General features: G+C 35.6%; 4 protein-coding genes and 1 non-coding gene across 7 annotated transcripts; 4 read left to right on the top strand and 1 right to left on the bottom strand.

Moving 5' to 3' along the window:
- The first annotated feature begins 4,110 nt into the window (after nucleotides 1-4,110).
- LOC112733978 (IAA-amino acid hydrolase ILR1-like 6) lies at nucleotides 4,111-7,492 on the top strand. Of its 2 annotated transcripts, XM_025783126.3 has the most exons (6): nucleotides 4,111-4,159; nucleotides 4,647-5,438; nucleotides 6,035-6,160; nucleotides 6,231-6,527; nucleotides 6,597-6,725; nucleotides 7,009-7,492. In XM_025783126.3, exons 2-6 carry the CDS (start codon nucleotides 5,046-5,048, stop codon nucleotides 7,384-7,386), a joined length of 1,323 nt encoding a protein of 440 aa, XP_025638911.1. In that variant the 5' UTR covers nucleotides 4,111-4,159; nucleotides 4,647-5,045; the 3' UTR covers nucleotides 7,387-7,492. The 2 variants fall into 2 exon arrangements, with proteins under 2 accessions (XP_025638911.1, XP_025638913.1); XM_025783128.3 differs by lacking the exon at nucleotides 4,111-4,159 and having other exon boundaries at nucleotides 4,227-5,438; nucleotides 6,999-7,492.
- Nucleotides 7,493-8,861: 1,369 nt separating this feature from the next.
- On the top strand, nucleotides 8,862-12,184 carry LOC140182808 (serine/threonine-protein phosphatase 7 long form homolog). The gene is made up of 4 exons (XM_072230242.1): nucleotides 8,862-9,124; nucleotides 9,552-10,294; nucleotides 10,376-10,463; nucleotides 10,566-12,184. The coding sequence occupies exons 1-4, from the start codon at nucleotides 9,059-9,061 to the stop codon at nucleotides 10,818-10,820; spliced, it is 1,152 nt and encodes a 383-aa protein (XP_072086343.1). The 5' UTR covers nucleotides 8,862-9,058; the 3' UTR covers nucleotides 10,821-12,184.
- Nucleotides 12,185-13,833: 1,649 nt separating this feature from the next.
- Nucleotides 13,834-15,112, top strand: LOC112733976 (peamaclein). Its single transcript, XM_025783124.2, has 4 exons — nucleotides 13,834-14,208; nucleotides 14,332-14,385; nucleotides 14,510-14,549; nucleotides 14,697-15,112. Exons 1-4 carry the CDS (start codon nucleotides 14,131-14,133, stop codon nucleotides 14,879-14,881), a joined length of 357 nt encoding a protein of 118 aa, XP_025638909.1. The 5' UTR covers nucleotides 13,834-14,130; the 3' UTR covers nucleotides 14,882-15,112.
- Nucleotides 15,113-17,135: 2,023 nt separating this feature from the next.
- Nucleotides 17,136-17,208, top strand: TRNAR-ACG (transfer RNA arginine (anticodon ACG)). The gene has a single exon. It is a non-coding gene; the product is annotated as a tRNA-Arg (tRNA).
- A 102-nt stretch (nucleotides 17,209-17,310) lies between these two features.
- LOC112733974 (DEAD-box ATP-dependent RNA helicase 22) lies at nucleotides 17,311-22,373 on the bottom strand. Of its 2 annotated transcripts, none has more exons than XR_011877735.1 (8): nucleotides 21,915-22,373; nucleotides 21,004-21,294; nucleotides 20,546-20,659; nucleotides 20,013-20,446; nucleotides 19,320-19,647; nucleotides 18,326-18,478; nucleotides 18,035-18,216; nucleotides 17,311-17,889 (listed from the first exon to the last, which is right to left on the bottom strand). XR_011877735.1 is itself a non-coding variant. In XM_025783122.3 (8 exons), the coding sequence occupies exons 1-8, from the start codon at nucleotides 22,218-22,220 to the stop codon at nucleotides 17,837-17,839; spliced, it is 1,731 nt and encodes a 576-aa protein (XP_025638907.1). In that variant the 5' UTR covers nucleotides 22,221-22,373; the 3' UTR covers nucleotides 17,311-17,836. The 2 variants fall into 2 exon arrangements, 1 of the variants encoding a protein (XP_025638907.1); XM_025783122.3 differs by having other exon boundaries at nucleotides 18,035-18,086.
- Between the last annotated feature and the right edge of the window lie 786 nt (nucleotides 22,374-23,159).

Genomic DNA, 23,159 nt, shown 5'->3' with positions numbered 1-23,159 from the left:
GCATCCAGATCGGCTAGGAATACACCGGCCGCATCTCGTGATTTCTTCCTTAGGGCTAGGCTGGTGTTGTCGCATTCGGCTGCGACTTCTCGGTCTCCGTGAATGGTGCCGACGGAGCCGTCGTCGGTTCTGAATTTCATAAGGAGGTATTTGGTAAAGATAACTGCGGAGAAGTCGTTGATTGTTTTCCTTCCGAGAATCACGTTATAGGCTGTGGAGTCCTTTAGGACTACGAATTCAGATAGAATTGTCTTCTTTTGGCTGCTCGTTCCTATGGTGATGGGGAGTGTGATTGAGCCGTCTGGTTTGAGGAAGTTGTCTCCGAGTCCCGTGACGCCGTGGCGGTGTGTTTGGAGGTTGTCGTTGCGGAGTCCGAGTTTATCGAAGGCTCCCCGAAAAAGGATGTTTGAGTCTGCCCCGGTGTCTACCAGTATTCTTCGTACAAGTCCTGTTCCGATTCTAGCTGAGATGACGAAAGGAGCGTCCTCGGCTGAGGTGCCGTGTTGGCAGTCCTCTGGTAAGAACGTTATCGTATTGTCGTCCGCGGAGGTTGGGACTTGGTTCCTTACCGCCATTATCTTGAGGTCTTTCTTCATTGTTAGTTTTGACTTGCTTGATATGTCTTTGCCTGTGATGACGTTTACTATGATGGTTGGATCTTCTTCTGGGTTTTCCCTCGGGGGTTGCTTTTGGGTTCTCGGGTTACGTCCTTCCCTCTCCGACGATCTGTCTCTCTCCGTGCGTCTCGGTTCTCTGATGATTTTGGCGAATTCTGGGAGTTTGCCGTCTCGTATGGCTTGTTCAATGGCGTCTTTAAGGTCGAAACAATCTTGTGTTCTGTGACCGTAACCTCGGTGGTATTCGCAGTAAAGGGTCTTGTTGCCTCCTGTCCTTTCTTTGAGTTGCCGTGCTTTCGGAATGATGCCTCGATCTGCTATTTGGTGGTATACCTCGGTAATTGGTGCTGTCAGGGGCGTGTAGTTTGAGAATTTGCCTATTCTCGGTGGTCGGCTGGTCGGCCTGGGGTGGTCCCGTTGATTCTCTTTGAGTGTGGGGTTTTGGTGAGAAGCCGAGTTGCCGCGCTGGGCGTTGCCGTGCTGCCGTTTGTTGGCGGCAACGACCTGACTGACTTCTTCGTCGTTGATGTAATCTTTGGCGACGTTCTGGATCTCATGCATGGTCCATACCGGTCTGGTGGTGAGGTGTTTGCGAAAATCTTCGTTCATTAGCCCATTGGTCAGGCAAAGGCTTGCGACGGAATCTGTGAGTCCGTCGACCGTTAGGCATTCGTCGTTGAAGCGGTCGAGGTATTTCCTTGTGGATTCTTCTTGTTTTTGCGTGACCCCTAGTAAGCTGATGGGGTGTTTGGCTTTGGTGATCCTGGTAGTGAACTGGGCCATGAACTTTCGTGTAATATCGTGGAAGCTGGCTATGGATCCGTACGGGAGGGCGTTGAACCATTTGATCGCTGGCCCGGCGAGGGTTACCGGGAAGGCTCTGCATCGGACCGCGTCGGTCGCTCCCTCTAGGTTCATTCTGGCCTCAAAAGCTGTTAGATGCTCTTGGGGATCTTTAGTTCCGTCGTACTTCATGTCGGTAGGTTTGTCGAAGCCTTTGGGGAGTTTTGCCCTTAGGATTCTTTCCGTGAAGGGTGTAGCTCCCATTATTGTATGGTCGTTTCTTGTGCGTTTAGTATTTCGGTCCCTCCGATCTTCGTCCGAGTAATGTTGATAACTCAGATCTCGAGAAGCGCTACGGGTGTGTTTCTTGTTGTATCGCCGTTCTGGCGATTTCTCGTGTCTGTGGTCGCGTGATGAGCTGCGACCGTCTCTTCGGTCGTGTCGTCGGGTTGGCGACCTACCGCGGTGAGATCTTGATCTGGAGGTTGCATGGCTTCCGTGCTCGTTGTTGTGTTTTCCTTTATTGGTTATCTTGCCTTCAAGTTCTTGGACTCGGAGGCAGAGATCTTGGATGATCTGTGCCGCTTTGTCGCTGGCTTTCTCAGGGTGTCGTTGGTCCGTGATGTCGCGATTGTTCGCGTTTTGGATAGCGCTTGCTATTCTTGCTTGGTTCGGGACTTCACGGTGTTCGGGGGTTGGATTAATCGGTTGAGAATCATCCTGGCTTGAGGGGGTTTCCACTAGGACGTCCCCCATTGGGCCCAGCTTATGCAGATTCCCCACAGACGGCGCCAATGTACGAGATGTCTCTGGTACGGTTTGAAGGGTGGATCGGGAACCCGCGGACAGTGCTGGAGCCGGGTCGCTTGATTGGAGCAATGGGGGGGGTACCTGCAAAGACACTCCGACGCTCAAGTCAGAATGGATCTAAGAGGTAGAAAGTGTGTGGAATGAATGAATACCTGGGGGGACCTGGGTCCTCTTATTTATAGGTGACGGTGAATATCTTATCTTATCTTTATTTGGTTAGGATAAGAGAGATATTAGGGTTAGAGGCTTTGAAGGGCCGGTGTTTGGGCCTCCGTGTCAAAGCGGGTTGTCCTCGGGTAACCGGGTATGCGGGGGTCCGTGGGTCGGATCCGTAACATATATAAAAATAAAACGAAAATTTAGGTGAGTTGTAAAAGTCACTATATATAAGTAAGAACATATTATTATTATTATTATTATTATTATTATTATTATAAAAGAAGGCATCCAATCCAATGAGATATAGAGACCGACATTTACTAAATATGAATAATTGATCAGAGGAGTAAGCGGTGACATGAAAATGTCAATGTGGAGGTAGAGGTCAGTGTCAATTAATTGAAGCAAAGAGGATATCATCCAGATAACATATTGTATAAAAATGGAAAATAATAATTCCATTCCCATTTTTAATAATTATATTTTTTATATATTTGTATAAATTTATAGAAAAAAAGTTGATATTAATAAAATAGAATAACATTATCATTTTCCTATCCCATACATCCTTAACTATATTTTTTTATATAAGGTAAATTACATTATTGCACTTTATTTAATTTAATGCATATCTTTTTAGGTCTAATTAAGGAAATAATAATTTTTAGGTCTAATAATAATAACTTCTGGCATAGAATCCTAACTTAAAAAAAAAATACTCCTATAAAGATGCATAAAATATTTTTTAAAAAAAATATTTTTTAATAATTAAAATTTAATATATATAATCATTTAAATTGTGTTATTTTTGTCAAAATTAGGTCAGACAAATTAATTTGACCGAAAAATAGTAAATCAAATTTTGAATCGATCTAAATTAATATTATTTTTTATAAAAAATGACTATAATATTCTTATTATATAAAATAACTAAAATACTCTTATTATTATTATTATTATTATTATTATTATTATTATTATTATTATTATATTAATTTTGAAAATTCTAAATTCTAACTCTTTTCTTCTTTGTCGTTGTAGGATTAGAATTTAAAGTTTTCAATATATATATATATATAATAGGAATATTTTAGTTATGTTTTACAATAGAGACATTGTAATGATTTTTTATAAAAATATTAATTTATATTGGTTTAAAATTTAATTTATTAATTTTTTTGTTAAACTAATTTGTTCGGTCTAATTTTAATAAAAATAATATAATTTAATTAATTATATGTGTTAAATTTTAATTTTTAAAAAATATCTTTAAAAAAAGACATTTTAACATTTTTATCTGGTTCCAAAAAAAAAAAAAAAACCACTTCTGGCATGGAATGCATGCATGCATTGCATTACAGTATTAGAAAGTTCCCTTTTTTTTTTGGTACAGTACAGAGAAAGTTGCTATACTGTTGTTAACAAATAAAAAGTAGTTAATAAGAAAATGCTATAATAAGTTACTTTAGGATAAAGGGTTCGCGCTTAGGTTTCACTTGCTTTTGGTGTGACTGAAATGCATGCTTAATTTAAAAATATAAACAATTGAGTTTGAATAAGATGCCATTTTGATAGGTGTTCTGTCCTTTTCGATTTATTTCGCATCTCTTATTTTTGGAGAAAATCTTTTTTTCTTTTTGGAAGAATATAATCACCTTTGAATATTTGATTTGAGACCCACAAAATTAGAATAAAATCGCAGAAGCCATCGATATATGTAACCCTCTACAAGAACTTCACTAATTTAATATATATTTTTCATTGTTGGAAATGCACATGTCAGACATCAAGTGAGTAACACTGATCTCACACGTTCTATTTTAGATTATAAATTTTCCAAATGATACACTTACGGTTAATTAGGTTAGTTATTCTTTACACAAAACATTACTTGTTTTAAACTTTTTAATACATTTAAAAGATCTACAATTACTCAGTTAAATTTATTCACTACTACTTTAACTAGTTAATGCCCTCGTTTAGTCATGCATCTACCTTAGTTCCTAATTAAAGCATAATTAATTCCATTAATTGTTTTAAATTTAACTTTAATGTAAAAAAAATCCGACATATAATAGAAAATTAATTTAAAAAACTCAAAATTATCTTATTTTATATTTTTATTAATTATTATTTATTAGATGTGTAATAAATATGTAATTATAAATATTATATATAAAATTATGAACATTAAATCAAATAAAATAATTTTTAAAGAGTCCCGCTAGAGTACTAGAGATAATAAACATCTTTTCAAAAGTTTAAACTGATTTTCAGGTTCACCAAAGATCGAACTCTTTACCTTTCGGATCTAGAGTTCTGATACCATGTCATGATACCACTCATCTCAAAAGCTTCAGCCGATAGAAAAAGATAACACTAATGATTATATCTCTAATACTCTCTAAACCTCCATTATACACATTGTACAAATATTCTATTGGCTCATCGTATTTTCCCATTTTTAAATTATTGTGTTTCTACAGTAACCGAATGTGAAAATTGTGAGGCAAAAAATCTCGAATCCTTGACGAAAATAGGAAGACTACAAAAAAAGAGGTGTTTCATGAAATCCAATTTACTATTAGAAGCATGATTTTTGAAGCATAGCATACATACAAATATATCTATCGTTTTTTAACAAATTTCCATATCTACAATTCTACTTGGCCACACATGGACTCTCCAAGACACGTTCTGCTCTTCTTTTTCTTCTTCCTTGTTCCCACATGCTTCTCCAATGAATGTTTGTGTTCGAACCAAACCTCTTCTAATTCTTATTATTATTCATCATCATCATCATCATCATCACTGCAAGATGAGATTGTAGAGCTTGCAAACAGGGCAAGCTTGTTGAAGTGGATGAAGAGAATAAGGAGGGAAATCCATGAACACCCTGAGGTTGCATATGAAGAGTTCAACACAAGTGCTCTCATAAGACATGAGCTTGATCAACTTGGTGTCTCTTACCAGTGGCCTGTGGCCAACACTGGTGTTGTTGCAAAGATTGGTTCTGGGGATCCTCCTTTTGTTGCTCTCCGAGCTGACATGGATGCTTTGCCTATTCAGGTTCCCTGCTTTTAACTATTATTATTGCTTCAAATTCTCTCTTTTACTCCAACTTCAATTTTATTTCTATATGGCCTTTCTTGATGTAAATGCAACTTAGAATTTGAGAACTACATCCTTTGGAAGATATTTGTTGGTGTCATGAAGTTTTAATTAGAATTGTTTTCAGAGAAAAATCATTGAAGTCAATTAGGTACAATCACGCGCACTTGTTCTCCATTTTTTAAATTTCTTTTTCTTTCCCACAATTCCAATTTGAGATCTCCACGGCTCTACCAGAGTTTTCAATTTGCTATATTAACTGAAATGGGTCACATTAACATCAATTTTGAACTTTCCTTTCTATGCTTTGTACAAGTCTTCAATTCAATTAATGTATCACTATCCTCAAACCAACTTGAATTGGTGGAGTGGTCAACTTACTGATCCACTTAAGCAAGTGTGAGTTGGGGATTCTATCACAATCCTCATACTATATTCCATTTTATTCCTTTTTCTTCAGATTTCGTACCTCAGATTTTAATTTTATTGTTTAAGCTAAAATGAGACTAAAAGTTTAGTTTTAAATGGGTAAAGTGAATGGTATATTGAAACAGGAACTGGTTGATTGGGACCATAAGAGCAAAGTTGATGGCAAAATGCATGCTTGCGCGCACGATGCACATGTAGCTATGCTCCTTGGAGCTGCAAAAATATTGCAAGAAATGAAGGAGAAGTTGCTGGTAATGAAAGTAGAAGTTGAAAACGATAAACATTAGGAAATGTGTTATTGACTTTGTAAAACATATGCAGGCCACTGTGATCCTAATATTCCAACCAGCTGAGGAAAGAGGCACAGGAGCAAGGGACATTATCGCCGAAAAGGTGCTGGAAGATGTAGCAGCTGTTTTTGGCCTGCACCTGGTGCCGGAGTATCCCTTAGGAGTTGTGGCGTCGCGGCCGGGAGAGTTCTTGGCCGGTTGCGGAAGCTTCAAAGCTAACATAAACGGAAGAGACGGAGCTTGCCTCGATCCTGTTTTGGCTGCTTCAACATCAGTGATTAGCTTGCAAAACATCGTTTCAAGGGAGACAGATCCTTTAGATTCTCAGGTAGATCTTCAAACACTCAATTATTCAAACCATTCTTTCTTTGATTTGAAAAAATTATTGTCATGGCAGGTGATTTCCGTGGCCATGGTGAATGCAGGATCTTCCCTGGACATAATCCCCGATTCAGCCACCATTGGAGGCACTTACAGAGCATTCAGCAGAAAGAGTTTCTATTGGCTAAAGAAAAGGATCGAAGAGGTAACTACCACATTCTTGTTCATAGAGCTGGAAGTAGAGATCTCAATTTTTTTTTTAATTTTTTGGTAAAGTATTATATCTCACCTTACACTCTTTAAGTGACACTAAAAAAATATGCTGAAAATTCAATTGCAGTCAACTTCACGTGAAATAGATAACAAAGAGCCTTTAAATAAAAATGTAGTCAAATCATTTAACAAAGAGATGACATTTTACAGAATAATTGAGAGAATGCACTCTCGAGTTGGCTGCATGATTAATTTACAAAATTAGCCTTGTTCAGGTAATCATAGCGCAGGCAGAAGTACACAGGTGCAGCGCGGAGGTTATTTTCAACGGCGATGAGCATCCAACAATCCCTCCGACGAGAAACGACGAGAGAATATATGAAGTGGTTAGGGAAGTTTCAGGCATGATTGTAGGAAAGGAGAAGACAGAAGTAGCACCGGTGTTCACCGGAAGTGAAGATTTCGCGTTTTACTTGGAGAAGGTACCTGGAGCTTTCGTTCTAGTTGGAATGAGAAATGATGAGAGTGGATCCATTCACCCTGCTCATAGTCCTTACTATGTCGTCGACGAAGACGCGCTTCCGATTGGTGCTGCATTGCATGCAGCATTTGCTCTCTCCTTCCATTCCTATTCAACAAATTCTTACATTTGATTCCATTCATTCTTACAGTGGCAGGGGAGGACTACTTTTGCTTTTCTATTTGTATAGTATTTTAGTAAAATTCACTCCATTTATCAATGAATTAAATGATAGAAAAGTCTACGGCCAGTAATTTTATTGAATTTTAGCCAGCATATAATCAGTAGATAAATGTGAGTCATTAGATGAAATTTCACATCAATCTCACATCATTAAATCATCATTAATGGTTATTTGATGACTACTAATAACAAAAGTTACTGATCCCCTAACATTACTCTTAAATGATTACTTTCATGTAAATTTGCTTATGAAAGAAATGGAAAAAATGAAAAATCAGATTCAGAGTTAGGTATCATTATTTAAAGTTTTAAAGGAGTATCAGTTATAAAGAATTATTATACATATATTCCATGTATAATAGATTAAAATTAAGATGATTTAGTTCAGCATCTCAAAGTAGCAATATTGACCACATAAAGTTATGGGAAAGTTGTGTACTGTCAGCATACTTTTACTTATTCCAAAAAGAGTCTAGGCATAAAATTAAATCTTTGAAGTTGACTTATAACTAGAATTGATTTGTTCAGTTTCTACATTGAAAATAGAAATGAGTTGGTAAAGTTTTTTGTATTGGCCAATTTGGTGATTTTAGAATTTAATTGTTGTACACAATTCAATAGCCAAAAGTAAAATTCTGATCGTCTTTGCTATTTTTATCACCAGTTATTAACAATATTTACAACAAAACATTTGCTTTCATATAAATCTTTTTTCTCACTTGTTGGGTATATATATATATATATATATATATATATATATATATATATATATGTTAGTTATATTTATTTTTGAGAGATATTAAAAGGCTAGTTCGTAAAATTTATTTTTTTGACTATTAATTAGTCACTAATATTTAAAAATATATTATTAAATTGCTATACTAAAAAATTAAATTAATAACTAAAAATAATAAATTTTTCTGATCTTTGAGCAATTTTTTTATTCTTATATCCTACATTAAATTAACACATTTTTTTTTATCATGAATTGACTATGCTGCATGTGTGATTTATATGAAATGGATCTTACTTTTTTCATAATAATAAAAAATGTGTGTTAATAATAATCTAGTTAATTAATATATGTGTTAGGTTGCTTAGCCAAAACAATAAAACAAAAATAAAAGTCTTGATGGTGAGTAGTGGGAATCGAGTTAATTATATTTGTGCTTCTATTTAGGGCAATTTACGTTAGTAAATTGTTTGATCTCCAATATTACGCAAATGCATTGTTTCCAAATTCAATACGCAAATGCGTTGTTTCAATATTACGTTAGTAGCGGTTTACAGGTGTGCATAAACCGCTATAACCAGCCGCGGTTTATGTGTGTGAGTGTGTGAGTGTAAACCGCTACTGCCAGCAGCGGTTTACGTGCGTGTGTGTGTGAGTGTAAACCGCTACTGCCAGTAGCGGTTTACGTGTGTGTGTGTGTGTGTGTAAACCACTACTGCCAGTAGCGGTTTATGTGTGTTGCGTTGCCTATATAAACCGTGGTTGTAGCCGCGGATTATGCATTTAGATGGTTTGTGGAGTTTTTTAGAGAGAGAAAATTCTAGAGAGAGGTCAGAGCAAGTTGTGAGCGGGTCCGAGGTATCTCAGCGGCGACTTCTGGCCAGTTATCATGGCAGGCAGGACCCTGTACCGACTGAACGGTGTTGCGCATATTGCCGGTTCTATTGGTGACGAGGTTAGTTAACATTTATTTTTTTCTAGGCTTTGCATATGTTAGTCAGAAAAATGGTAGGTTAGGTAGACGAACTAGAATTTATAGATTATTCCCTCTAGTTTGAAATTAGGCTTCGCATGCTAGGATGTTAGTTCACTGGTTAGGGAAAGGGATAGCTGACGTTAGTGAATTATTTTAGTTTGGTTAGGGTATTTGTATGATATGAAGTTTTAAATTTTAAAGCTTTATAGTATTTTAACATTTCTGGCTGTTATTTATTAAAGTATGGATGTTGTTATTTTTCCTATCGTGACTAGAAAATTTTTTTATTTTTTATTTAGGAGAATCTGTTGATGGTTTAATATATTTGTATCCGGTTAGTTATGGCAAATTTTTTAAGGATAGGAGAATTTAATTGGACTCTGTATATCTTTCTTGTTCTGTGCAGCCCACTAGGTGTATATACAGTGTGAGACGGCAACAGAATATACCCTTGCATGATAGGATCATCCCGTATTTAGAGAGGGCTGGATTGTACCATTTGGCCAGGCTAAACAGCGAATGGTTCTGGTTGGATGAGCCACTGGTTAGTGCGTTCGTTGAGAGGTGGCGTCCTGAGACGCATACGTTCCACCTGCCTTTCGGAGAATGCACAGTGACATTGCAGGACGTGGCATTTCAGCTAGGGCTTCCTGTGGATGGGGAGGCTGTGAGTGGTTGCCTTGGTGAGTTTGAGACATACATGGAGGGTGGCCGACCATCTTGGGAGTGGTTTGAGGACCTATTTGGTGAGCGGCCTCCACCGAATAAGGTCAAGCAGATGACAGTAAACTTTACATGGTTTCGCGATAGGTTTAGGGTGCTACCAGCAGATGCGAGCGAGGAGACTGTCCGCATCTACGCACGGGCCTACATCATGATGTTGTTATCGACTCAGTTATTTGGGGACAAGAGTGCGAACCGGGTACATATACGGTGGTTGCCATTTGTGGCAAACCTTGATGACATGGGGAGGTATAGCTGGGGGTCGGCCGCTCTGGCATGGCTGTACCGATGCATGTGTCGGGTAGCGAACAGAAATGTGACTAATCTTGCGGGCCCGCTCCAGTTGCTACAGAGTTGGATATTCTGGCGGTTTTCGTCTTTGAGGCCGGAAGGGTTTGAGGCTTTCTCTTTCCCGCTGGCATCCAGGTATGTGTTATGTTTTTTTACTGTTAACAAATTTCTTTGGCGTTTTTATGGTAGTTTGTGTCTCATATGACTTAAATTTAGGTGGTCTGCCTACTTACCTCCTAACGATGGAAAGGAGCAGAGAGTCATAAGGTATCGGCTTGCATTGGATCGATTGACCGCTTGTGATGTAAGTTTTATAGTAGTTAGAGTTTTTATTTTTGCTTTGCTATCTAAATGTGACTAGATATATACTTGTTCTTGTAATGTATGATGAGTTTTGAAATTTCAGATTGTATGGGAGCCCTACTCCGCACTTGATGTACTTGCCGTTGTCCATCCAGAGATACTTACAGAGGAGCATAGTCGCCTATGGCGAGCGGTGACCAGTTTGATATACTTTGCGGTCATCGAGTGGCATCAGGTTGACAGGGTTGTTCCACAGCTGGGTGGAGTACAACATATCCCCGAGGACGCTTTGAACGTAGACTGGCTGCATGCTAAGGACGGGAGGGGAGGGGACAGGTGGTTCCCCCATTACTATTAGGTCTGGCATTTGCACTGGGGGAACCGAGTTGATGCAGTCATTTCCATTGATCGAGTGGCAGATCCTGGCCCATCTGCTGATTACCTAGATTGGTGGTTCCGCGAGGCTCAGCGGTTTCTTAGTCTGGGGGCTGCATTCGCGGATCACAGAGGCACCCAGATACCTCCAGAGGCGTTTCAGAGAGGATCCTCCCAGGTCCCACGCAGATCACAGCTACCTGATATGCCGGATAACCGTCGTGTGGAGAGACGCCGTCGTGTTGGTACTAGGGACACTGGGAGAGAGTGGCGATGGTTACATGATGCGGGGAGGGTACTCTTGTGTTGCAGAACCGGAACCTCCATGGGCTGAACGTCCACCTCTTGGAATATCATCATCACTATCCCCACCAATATCGACATGCTCCTCATCTAAATCATCGTCAAACAGTGTATTCTCAACTCGATCCGGTCCGGCATCGCATTCAAAATCAGGAACAACATGACCAATATATGCATGAACAGCCCCAGCACGTTCGGGCTCCGCATTCGGAACGGCCACTGCTACCACAGGCATCGATGTTGATGCACCACCAGCTGGGGTCGACTGAGGATTAGGTGCCGATGCTCCAGAGCTATCCACACCATCTTCCAACTTTGCAAACAGCTCAGTTATCCTCACCTCTAGAAAACTACGCCTGCAGTGAAACAAGACCTGCAAGTCTTCATCCGACCCGATCACGAAGGTCTCATATCTCACACCAGTTGAGATAACGTCAATGGGAATCTTGTTTTTTACCCACTTCGTCCCACACGTACCGAGCTTTCGTAATATGCTTTGCTTAATCTCGGGCCAACGTATTCGACGATCGGATAAAAACACTAAGCGGTTCTCTATCTGTGAATTTTACACCGTGCCTTTTGCTCTTTTGAATTTTTCCAGAGCAGTGAACCAGAGCCACAAAACTATCCTCCCCCTCCATTTGTGAATAACACTCTACCTCTCCACATTTGGCCCCTCTATGGTTTATATAGGCAGCCCCATTCAGCCCATCACACGTAAACTGCTACTGGCAGTAGCGGTTTACACACACACACGTAAACCGCTACTGCCGGTAGCGGTTTACACTCACACACACGCACGTAAACCGCTGCTGGCAGCAGCGGTTTACACTCACACACTCACACACATAAACCGCGGCTGGTTATAGCGGTTTATGCACACCTATAAACCGCTACTGCCAGTAGCGGTTTACATAAAATAGTGAAACAATGCATTTGCATATTGAATTTGAAAACAATGTATTTGCGTAATATTGGGGGTCAAACAATTTAGATGCGTAAATTGCCCTTCTATTTATATATCTGGTCAAGTTATAGTAAAAATCAGAATTTTATGTAAAATTAATAAAACAAATTAAAAACACAAAACCTGAAATTATATTTTTATTTAAATCGCAAAATCTTCTAATTTAATAAATAATTTTAAAATTAAATAACCGTATTCTAAATCGTAATATGAAAATTTCTTAAAATCGATATTCTAGCTACCTGCGTCATATGAAGATCTTATATATATCTCATTTGATTGAGAAAATTGTGTTAAAATATGTTAATGACTAATGAGAAGCAGACATGTGATATTGAAATGATATGATGATAAGAATGGATGCATGGCAGATGAAATAATCAAGGAAAGAGATATCTACAGTACGGTCGGATATTGAAATTCATGATATAGATGTATGTATGTTTGTATGTGAGGTCGGTTCGTGGTCCTAATAGTAATATTGTTGAATTTTTTAATATTTTCATTCATGGAATAAATCGTGGTATGCCTAAATTTGAGCAATATATGGACCCATCGGTGGTACGGTGAACGAAGAGATATATTAGGAATATAATTATTTAATAAATTTTAAAAGTCAAAAAAGTATAAAATAAATACTAAAAAATAAAATGTATGTAAAAATTAAATAAATTTAAAATAAATTTTTGTTTAAATAAATATTAAAAATATAAGTATTTAAAATTTTTTTTATTATCAATATAGATTTTTAGAATGAGAAATTCTCTGCATACAAGCGTTTTTTTATACAAGTCTTTATAAGTTATTTCTATTAACGTACTTCGAACTATTACTGCACATCTTCACTGCACTTTTTTTTTCTTCTTACTACACGTCCTCTTCCTCTTCTTCTTCTTTTCTTTCGTTTCTTACCTTCTCTTTCTCCTTCTTCATTTACGTGTTTTTCTCTCTATTTTCTTTCTTTGTTATTTTCGATTTTCATTGTTTTTTTACATCAAGCTCTGAAATCGTTTTTGAAGAAGAAGAAGTAGCAGAAGATGAGGAGGAGAAAGATAAAGAGTTCTGAATTATGTATAAGGTGTACTTCAACGAATTTTGGGTGTATTTCTTAAATCCTTTGGGTGTAGTTTTGTAATCTTTTGGGTGTATTTCTATAATCCTTTTGGTGTATTTCTATAATTATTTGGGTGAATTCCTGTAATCGTTTGAGTGTATTTCTGTAATCCTTTGGATGTATTTCTATAATTGTTTGAGTGTATTTCTGAGGTTCCATTATCTTCAAATTTGGCAAGAAACTCGTTTTCATGGAGGAAGAAGAAGAAGAGTCGTTCATAATGCATAGTGAGTAGCGTGCTTTAGAAACAGGAAGTGATTGAATAACGTGTATTTATTTACTCTTAAATATAAAAGTGTAATACGTATATTTTATTGGACTTGTACCAATTTATAAAATTTATAAGCCAAAAAAATTTATATGTGTAACAGCCCTCTTTTAGAATAAGTGGTTGGTGACAAAATGTTTCTAAGTTGAATAAATACAAATACTACCTGAATCGGTATTCTTGGCCCTTTCAAAGCATGCGGAGGACTTTTTTGTAGCTTATATATGGACATACATATTGATATTATTATTAGTACATACATAACATTAAATTTGTTTTATTTTCAGGTACATATGTCTTCGTGTGTGTGCCACTAATAATCTACATGCATGCTTACTTGATGCCTTCACAATTCCACCTGTCATTTCCTGCCTGCCTGCGCTAAATAATACTCATCCACATAAATCAATTTTCTAATTAAGAGTATCTTCAGAATTTAATTAATTTTTTAAATTTTTATTGTCTAATATTTTTAAGACACTCATTAGTTGATTCTTAGTAATAATACAAATTTTTACATAATAACAAAAAAGAAAGGGTGTGATTGTAATTGTAACTGTGAGAACTAGCTAGCACTATAAAAACCATATTAGTAGTAGTTAGCTGCAAGACACATTTCAAGTTGCATAAAATTCATAATAATGGAGAAGAAAATGATAGCTTCTCTACAATTTCTTCTTTCTATCATGCTTGTGATGTTGCTCTTCTGCATGGCAAAGGTAAAGAGTATAGTAGTAATCAAGTAGTGCTCTAAAACATTGATGAGTTGAGGAATCCAAATAAATAATCTTTAAGTTGCCCTTTATTTATTTTTTTATTTTAATTTAATTTACATGCATCAGGTGTCATGTGCTGATCCTGAAGCCAAGATCCATGACCATGTCACTGGCTCTGAGGTTTGTATGACATGTCATTCATCTCATGTTTAATTTGTGTTCTAATAAGTTCTAACTTCTAACCAATAAAGTACTTAATTAATTGTTAATTTGTGTTCTAACAAATAATGATTTAATTTTTCAGGTAGTGAAAGGACCCACTAGAAGGCTTTTACCATTTGTGGGTATGATATATATTCTTCTGTACATATTAGCTATGTTTAATTTAAGCAATATAGACCAACTTATTAATCGGATAAACGAATCATATAGAATATTATTGTGATTTAAATAAATTGTTGGTGGTGAATGAATAATGAATGAAAATGAAGATTGTGGAGCAAAGTGTGAGGCTAGGTGCAGTGCACACTCAAGGAAGAAGATATGCACAAGAGCATGTGGAACATGCTGTTCAAGGTGCAAGTGTGTTCCACCAGGGACTTATGGCAACAGAGAAGTGTGTGGAAGGTGTTACACTGACATGGTTACTCATGGCAACAAACCCAAGTGCCCCTAGAATCTAAGCTGTCCAACCCTCTTCTCTTACTATTCTTATTATAATATTGTTATATCTATATATATCTATTTTCCCTCTGGACTTAGTATTTCATAAATTGTAATTATCTATCTACTGTGTTTTATCATATCTATGTATGTTCTGCTATCTGTAGTGCACAATGATAATGCTGGATTGCTGGTATAAATGGTTTCATGAATAAATAAAGAAGTATGGATTTTATTTCCAACCTATAGAGGAAGTTTTAAAGTTTTTTTTTTTAACTTTAAGTCGTTATATTTAGATTTATAACGCTTTAAAATTATTTTAATATTATTTTATTGTTAGTAATTTTAATATTATTTTATTGTTAGTGATCTGTTAATAAAATTGACGATAGAATAGGACAAGATTAAAATAAATTTAAAATGTTAGAAATCTAAATAGAATGAAAATGTAAGAGATAAAAATAATATATTATTCGTAAAAAATTATTTATCAAATAAAATAAAAATAAAATTTAATAGAATAAATTTTATTTTAAATTCAAAATTTTTATTTATGTTTGTAAAATGAATAATAGATAAATTTTTGGAAAGGAGAAAAAAATTTGTATATATATAAAAAATATTAATTATATTTTTTATTTTTAATATATTAAAATTTTTAATATTTAATTTAATTAAACGTTATTTTTAATTCTAAAATAAATTTTATTTTTATTTTTTGATTTTTTTATGATAGATAGATGATTATTTAATTAATTATTTAATTTATTTTTAATTAAAAATAAATTTATTTAGAATAAAAATAATATAATTAAAAATAATTTATTGGGATGTGATTAAAAAATAATTAAATAATTATTTGGGTAATTTACGTAAATAAATTGTTACACCTTTAAAATTATGTAAATGCATTATTTTCAAAATGAAGACGCAATGTTTCATGTATTTATAGAAATCGTTACTGGCAGTAGCGTAGAATCTGCTGCTGTCAGCCACGAATTATGTTGAAATGTGACAGCATGGAAACCGCTGTAGTTTATGTATGAGTTGTATTCTTTGCTGCTGATTTGTATTTGAGGTTCTAGCTAAATGAATTTTTTTTTATTTGTGTAACTTCATTGTCTTATGCCAAAAGCTAATGTAATGACTAAGATTTAAAGATAATTTTTTAACTACATATTAATTGGTAAAATTTTATATTCTTATAAATTATTTTTATAAATTAAAAAAAATAAAATTACTAATACTTATCAGAATAATTATACCTCTCTATTAACATAGATTTAATAAATATATAAAAATTTGTATTTTAAAATTTAAATTACAAAATTAATTTTATTTTAATTTTTTTAAATATTTAAATAAAATATAATTTTAACAAAAGACTTCTACATTTACAAAAAATATATATCTCTTTAAAAAATAATAGAAAAACGGCTGAATAGATTGTGCGACCGTTAATTTCACTCTATTCTTCTCGTGCGAGATATATTAGTTGTAATTTCAAGGTGTGTGTTTTTGTGTTATAATAATCATAATGAATTCGTTTCAATGAATCAACTTTTATTTTACTTGATTTAGTAATTTTTATAAGAATATTGTATCGTTTTTTTGAAATTATCTCAATCCTATTATTCTGTCAATCCTATTAATAGATTACTAATGACAGGATAATATTGAAACAATTTTAAAACGTCAATAACTTAAATAGGATGATTTAATTATTAAAGGATAATTTTAGAACTTAACTCAAATGTTAGAAGACAAAAATATTATTTTACTAAAAAATAACGCGTGTTTTTTATAAATACTTTGTAGACATGAGAATGAATAAAGCGTAATAATATTAGCATAGCTACAAAGTTGTTGGTTGTCTATTTTTTTAGTTTATTTATTATAATTTTCTCAGTTTAAAAAACTGTTAATTAGGGGCAAATATACATTTGTTTTTTAATAAAAATAGATGAAACTTAACTATTTATAAAAATAATTAGCCAGGTCAAAAATAATAAATAGTATAGTCTGAGTGAGAAAAAAGATTAATTATGGTTGAGAAATTTTTATGTATATAATTATTTTCACTACTTAACGAATTTCACCTTAAATATTAATTTCTATTATCCCATTGATTAAGTTTAAGTGAACATTTAATATATTAAAGAATACATATGTTAAATTTAATAATAAAAAAAACACGCCTTGTTTTGGCAAAACTTAAAAAGGTTATATTTAAAACTTTGCAAGAAACTAACATCAAAACGGTCTAAGACTCCATGGCCCAATGGATAAGGCGCTGGTCTACGGAACCAGAGATTCTGGGTTCGATCCCCAGTGGAGTCGTTGTTCTTTTTTAATATTTTTCTAAACAAACAGCTGAAATTCAGAAATTCTGAATTGGATTATGCATCACCTGAAAAGACTAAATAAATAAAAAATAATCAATAGCCGCAAAATTCTGCTGCTTTCTAGTATAAGTTTTACTTTTTACACCACAGTGTTTTCCTTCAATTGGCACCTTATTTGTATCCACAATACTATGTGAGTTACAATCAGTGATTAACAAAAACAAACGCTTCATAATTTACATTATTAAGGAAAGTATAGCAATACATGAAAGACTGCTTCCCACTACTTGCTAAACAGTAAACACAACAAAAATGGCGGAAATATTTGTCATTCCACAAAACTAGAATTGATCAATAGACACTTTTCTTTCCTCATAATGAATGACCAGTTGACCACAATATGGATCCCAATAAAGTCTTGCATTGATTAAACTCGTTGGATGGGAGTTCAAGGTTAACTTTGTAATTCCCAAGAAACTGGTAGGGATTCTTCAATAGGTGCTGCATGCATGTGTGGCATTTACTCTTGAGGCATGCAGCCATATGACACATTAAACTTTAAAGGAACTTCATTGGTGCTTGCTGTTTTAGATATTGAGTATCACATGGCCTTTGCATTATTATCATGCTACGACACTCTCTTTAATAGTTTCTGAATCTCTGACTTTGCTAGCACCTGCTACAAATACAAAAGTGACAATTTGGTCAAGATAGACACACCCCATTAGCAATTTGAATCTCTCTAAGAAGCTTGCATAGTAGCTGATCCATGATTCAAATGCATTTCTATAAAAGCTTTCTGGAGATAAATAAACTTTTACCGCTCTTTTTGAGTTTGTTACGGAAGCTTCTTTTCCTGCTAAATGCCGCCTCCTGCAGTAAAATTGAGAGCTATTACTGCAAATTTTTGGAATCCATCAAATGTCTTGTGCAATTCGAACTTATACACTGAATTATTTATAGTCCATCATTGGTTTTTATTGTCATACATGACCAGCATTAACTGTAGAAGTAATTGAAGATCCAAATTTAGCATTTGAAAATTATTATGTTTTTCTAAAAAGAAATCACATCTATGTGCGCTTGTCAAGGATTATGGTTTCAAAATTTACCACAGGTTGAGCAAGTTCTCCAGCTCGACGAACGGCACGAACAAGCTCCTTGTTGGATTCAGTATACATGCTAGTAACGAGTCCGAATTGACCAGCTCTAGCTGTACGACCAACCCTGTGCAGAAAGTCCACGGCAGAAGTAGCAAAATCTGCCTGAAATGAATGCACAACAACAAGAGTGAACACCAACATACAATAAATCATAACACCAACGAAAAATTAACATTAAAACAGAAAAAGACAATAAAAGCATGCAAGCCTCATAATAAAGCAAGGTTGTGAACATTTGATATTGGTTTTTAAATTTTTTTAATAGCTTGACTTGAATGATTTCTCCATTCCCATATTGTATCAGTCCCTTCTCACTCAAGGTCTTAAAAGCTCAAGTAAGTTTCCATTTCACTCGATCTTCTGTATTATTACTGTTATAGCACTATTATTTTTTGGGGTTCCTAAAGGAGTTTGGCCTCAAGCACAAAATAGATCTATTAACTCTGTTCACGTCTACAGTGGTTACTTACCTTTATTCACTTCTTTGACATACTTCACTCTATTCCATCACAAAAATGCTCCTTTTCATTACAAACTTACCACTTGCATTGAACAAAACCATTGCATAAAAACCATGAATTCAAAATGCAATTTTCCTTGCACCTTGTTTGTCATGCATAATCTAATCTCAAAATATGGACTATGAAAGGAAAGGATATCGATTGGTGTTTCATGAAGCAACTAACGAGTTGTCTTCATGAAAAAGGTTGTGAGGTTGCTTGGATGGAAAGCTTTATTTCCATCATATTAATATTATACGCGTTATATTGATTTTGTGCATATACCTCAATGCTTCCATTTGGTCATCCTACTGGAACTGATCTTGAATTCTCCTTATTTTGTATTGAAACCTAAGGCTAGAACTAACATAGTTTTCTGGCAATCCACAAATTAGAAAATAACTGAACATGAAACTTTAAACTATAGTAAAAGAAAAAGGTACCTGAATAACATGTAATACATTAGGAATATCCACACCACGAGCAGCTGCATCGGTGCATACAAGAACACCACCTTTCTCTTCAAATTCAACCAAGGCCTGCGCTCGCTCCTCCAATGTGCAATTCTTATGATAGCGTAAACACTCAATCCCACATCGGAGCAATATCTTTGCCACAGCTTCAACAGCCTCAACAGTGTTGGCAAACACCATTGTTCTCTGGATGCCACCAGCATTATCCAGATCTGTTGGCTTGAAGGGATGACGCACAGCCTTTATGAGTTGATCAACCTGCGACTCGACCGTAACTTCAACCCATCTTTGCTCCAACCTAAAATTTGAAAAGCCACAATAACGAATCTAAATAGAAATGCAAAAACAGGAACAATATTTAGCAGCAGGCCATGACAGCTTACATATTCCAAAATATCTCTAAATATACATCATATGATTCTCAACAGAGAAAGCATGACATTATAACACTTTGTGCCTTGATTGTGAAGCCAAAATTTTCTTTTCAAAAGAAGAAAAGTGATGACTTGATCATCTTATCTTAAATGCTAACTATAATGGTGTTAGTTAACAAACTTTACTATCCTGAGTACTTTGATGTACATGACATTATTTCAGCTGAGTAACAAAGAGGGGGCAAAAAAAAAATGTAATCACTAGAAATTTGAGGGGAAATTGAAGCACCTTGGATTGTGACAATGAAGATAGTTTCCGCTAACCCACGTAGCATCAGGAAACATATGTTTCAACATTGCTCCAGCTGTTTTCTTTCCATTAACAGGAAGTGTAGCTGCAACAAAAATATACTGTTTACTGCGCTTATAAGTTTTCCTGACCCTCCTCCAGTCTTTTTGTTTAACAGATTTAGCTTCATTATTAGTATCAACAATATCCTCATGAGTATCATCATCCTCTTCTGACATGGCCTCAGGAGGATGTTCCTCTTCATCTTCCAAAGCATCATCTGCTGACAAGGAAGATTCTGGTTTCTCTGGTAAATCTCCTTTTGATTCTTTTGCACGAGACAAGAGCTTTTCATCAAAGCGAAGCAAGTTTAGCAGGCGGATCACTTTATTCTGGAAGCTCCCACAAAGAAGCATATCAGCTTCATCGAAGACCTGCCAGTTAGAAATAGAAAACATACAGTTATAATTAAATTCAACTCATAGTTTACTAGAACAGAATAGGTATATAAAATCATAAAACAAGAAAGATACCACATATTTAACACCACGCATAAATTCCATGCGGCGGCTTCTATCAGTGTCTACATAATTCAGAAGGGCAGCAGGTGTTGTCACAATTATATCAGGCTCACGAATTGGCCATCCCTGCATCAAAAAGAGAAAATTTTCTCCGTATAATAAATCAGACTATTAAAACGTGTGTATAGAAACAACCAAGCATGTAGTGTATCAGAACACAAATTCCATATAACTACAACTTCATAAATTTATAACCTGAAATACAATCAAGCCATGTTCCACCAAATAGGATCAGCTAGATAGATCACAGACAACGCATAGTGTCTTATTGTGTACAATGTTAACACTCAAGTCATTAAAACTCTGAAGATTTAAAACTCAAGTCATTAATACAGCTTGACCTAAAACCCTAAAGGAACTACAACCTGAAATACAATATATTTAAAATTAACAAGCTAATGCATCACTACCTGTCTGCCACAAATTGCTGCCACGCTAACAATTGGTTCACCATTGTCTCCACATAGACTATTAGCCATCCTGACTACCTGCTCGCAAAGCTGTACATTTGGACAAAGAATGAGGAAAACATTCTTTTGGGGCAGAGGAACTTCTTGATCAGATACATTGTGTTGAGAATGTTCATGGGTGTCCCTTAGCTTATCAAATAGAGGAACTAGATAACTGTATGTTTTACCACTTCCGGTCTCTGCTGCAATAATCACATCCTTTCCAGAAAGAACAGATGGTATTGAAGAAGCCTGAACCCACAGAATTATTTATCAACAAAGCACACATCATAAGCAATAGCATGTAATGCAGATAAAACTAAATTGAAGCCCTAAAACTAGTTATCAGCTTGCAATACAGGCAGCATCCTAATTCACAGTTTGGTTTAAGACAGCATGAAGAGAGTAGGTGTAGATATAGGTTAGTTGGCATAGTTTCCTTATTGGTTTTCACTTTTCATTCTGTTATTTTCTGTTACTAATGACAGCAACTGTTATGTGTCTTTCCTCATTACTCTTCATAAAGCAAACCTTATATTGTATTATTAGACATAAAACTGATTAGTAATATGACTAATATCAGAGGAGTTTCAATTTATGCTCTCTCTCTTTTCTTGCACTACACAATTACACACTACTCTTCACTCTGCTGCCACGCCTAAGACAGAATATTGACATTGCAACTGAGTTTGGATTTCATTTTGTCATTAGCATTTTCACAAACACCTTAAGGACAAAAACAACAAAAAAAAAAGAGGCTTTTTTTCTAAATATATATACATAATGGGTCATTCAATCTCCTAGAAAATCACATAGGGCACCATAATTCGAAAAAGGGGCATCGTGATAAGTGTTAAAACTAGAAAAGGGACCTGAACGAGAGAGGGTCTACTGAGGCCAATGTTAGAGAGAGCACGAGAAAGGGTATCAGAGAGACCAAGTGAGCTCCACGAAACGTTATCCTCAGCAAAGAAAGTGTCTCTACCCTCTGAACTTTGCGCAGATAATGACGCTGCTGTTGCTGCTACAGAGGTTGAAGAAAAGAAGCGAGCTTTGAGGAGAGAAGTGGTGGTGGTGCGGAGAAGAAAAGTGGAAGCACGGTGGTTGAAGAATTGGAAGGGAGTTTGGGGATTGTGGAGATGGAGCATCAAATTCAAAGCGGAACGCGTTAGAATCATTGTGGTTCTCTCTTGCTCGCGGCAAAATGGAAGCTTTGTTTCGCTGCACTTCCAATTTCATAGGCATAGCTTCTCGTCTTCATGGTTTCGTTATTATGGTCATGTCTTTCATACCGTTGATTTGCATTGAAGTTTGATCTAACGGTTGAAAATAATTTCTGTTAAAAATTACAGCTATTAGACTATTATCCCACCTATGTTTTTTTTTAATTCTTATCTATTATTTTTTTTTTTTTTTTTTTTTTTGGAATCAAAGGGAGCTCAACACACAGAGTGGAGCAATTAAAAGAGCTACATGAAAACAAATCCAATAAACCAACACCTAGTCATATTCGGTATGGCCATCAACAACCAAAGGGGTCATCACCACTCCATTCCTCAGAGTACCTAAACGACCTATTTATGATGTCTTCCACGCTGGAAGTATTATCATCTCTGAAAATCCTACCATTCCTTTCTAGTCAGGTTGTCCAGATAACCGCAAAGAACCTAATAAACCACCTCTTTCTGTCTACCTTCCTTACAGATAAATTCGTCCAGCTTTCAAAGTGATCCTTTAGTGTACCTGGAAAGCTCCACCTTCGTCCCAAGGCCAGCAGCCAAGCACACCACACCTGCCATGTGATCTCGCACTCGAGGAACAAATGAAAAGCAGTTTCCTCAGCCTTACCGCATAGCATACACCTATTGTCCTACTGAGTACTGAGCAATAACCCGGAATCTACATAGGCGATCCTTAGTATTCACCCTTCCAACCAAGACAAACCAAGTAAGCAGCTCAACCCTCGGAGGGACAATACCTTTCCAAATAGCACGAGTGAAACTATAGCTTGTGATTTCCTCCGGTAGAACTTCCGCCTGCAAAACTTGCCCAAATAACGCGGTTGAATAAACTCATGTTTTGTCAAATTTCCATACCACGCCATCCTCTTTTCCAAT

This window comes from Arachis hypogaea, chromosome 3 (assembly GCF_003086295.3).
Source record: "Arachis hypogaea cultivar Tifrunner chromosome 3, arahy.Tifrunner.gnm2.J5K5, whole genome shotgun sequence".
Taxonomy (NCBI): domain Eukaryota; kingdom Viridiplantae; phylum Streptophyta; class Magnoliopsida; order Fabales; family Fabaceae; genus Arachis; species Arachis hypogaea.
This window is presented reverse-complemented; position numbering and strand designations above follow the sequence as displayed.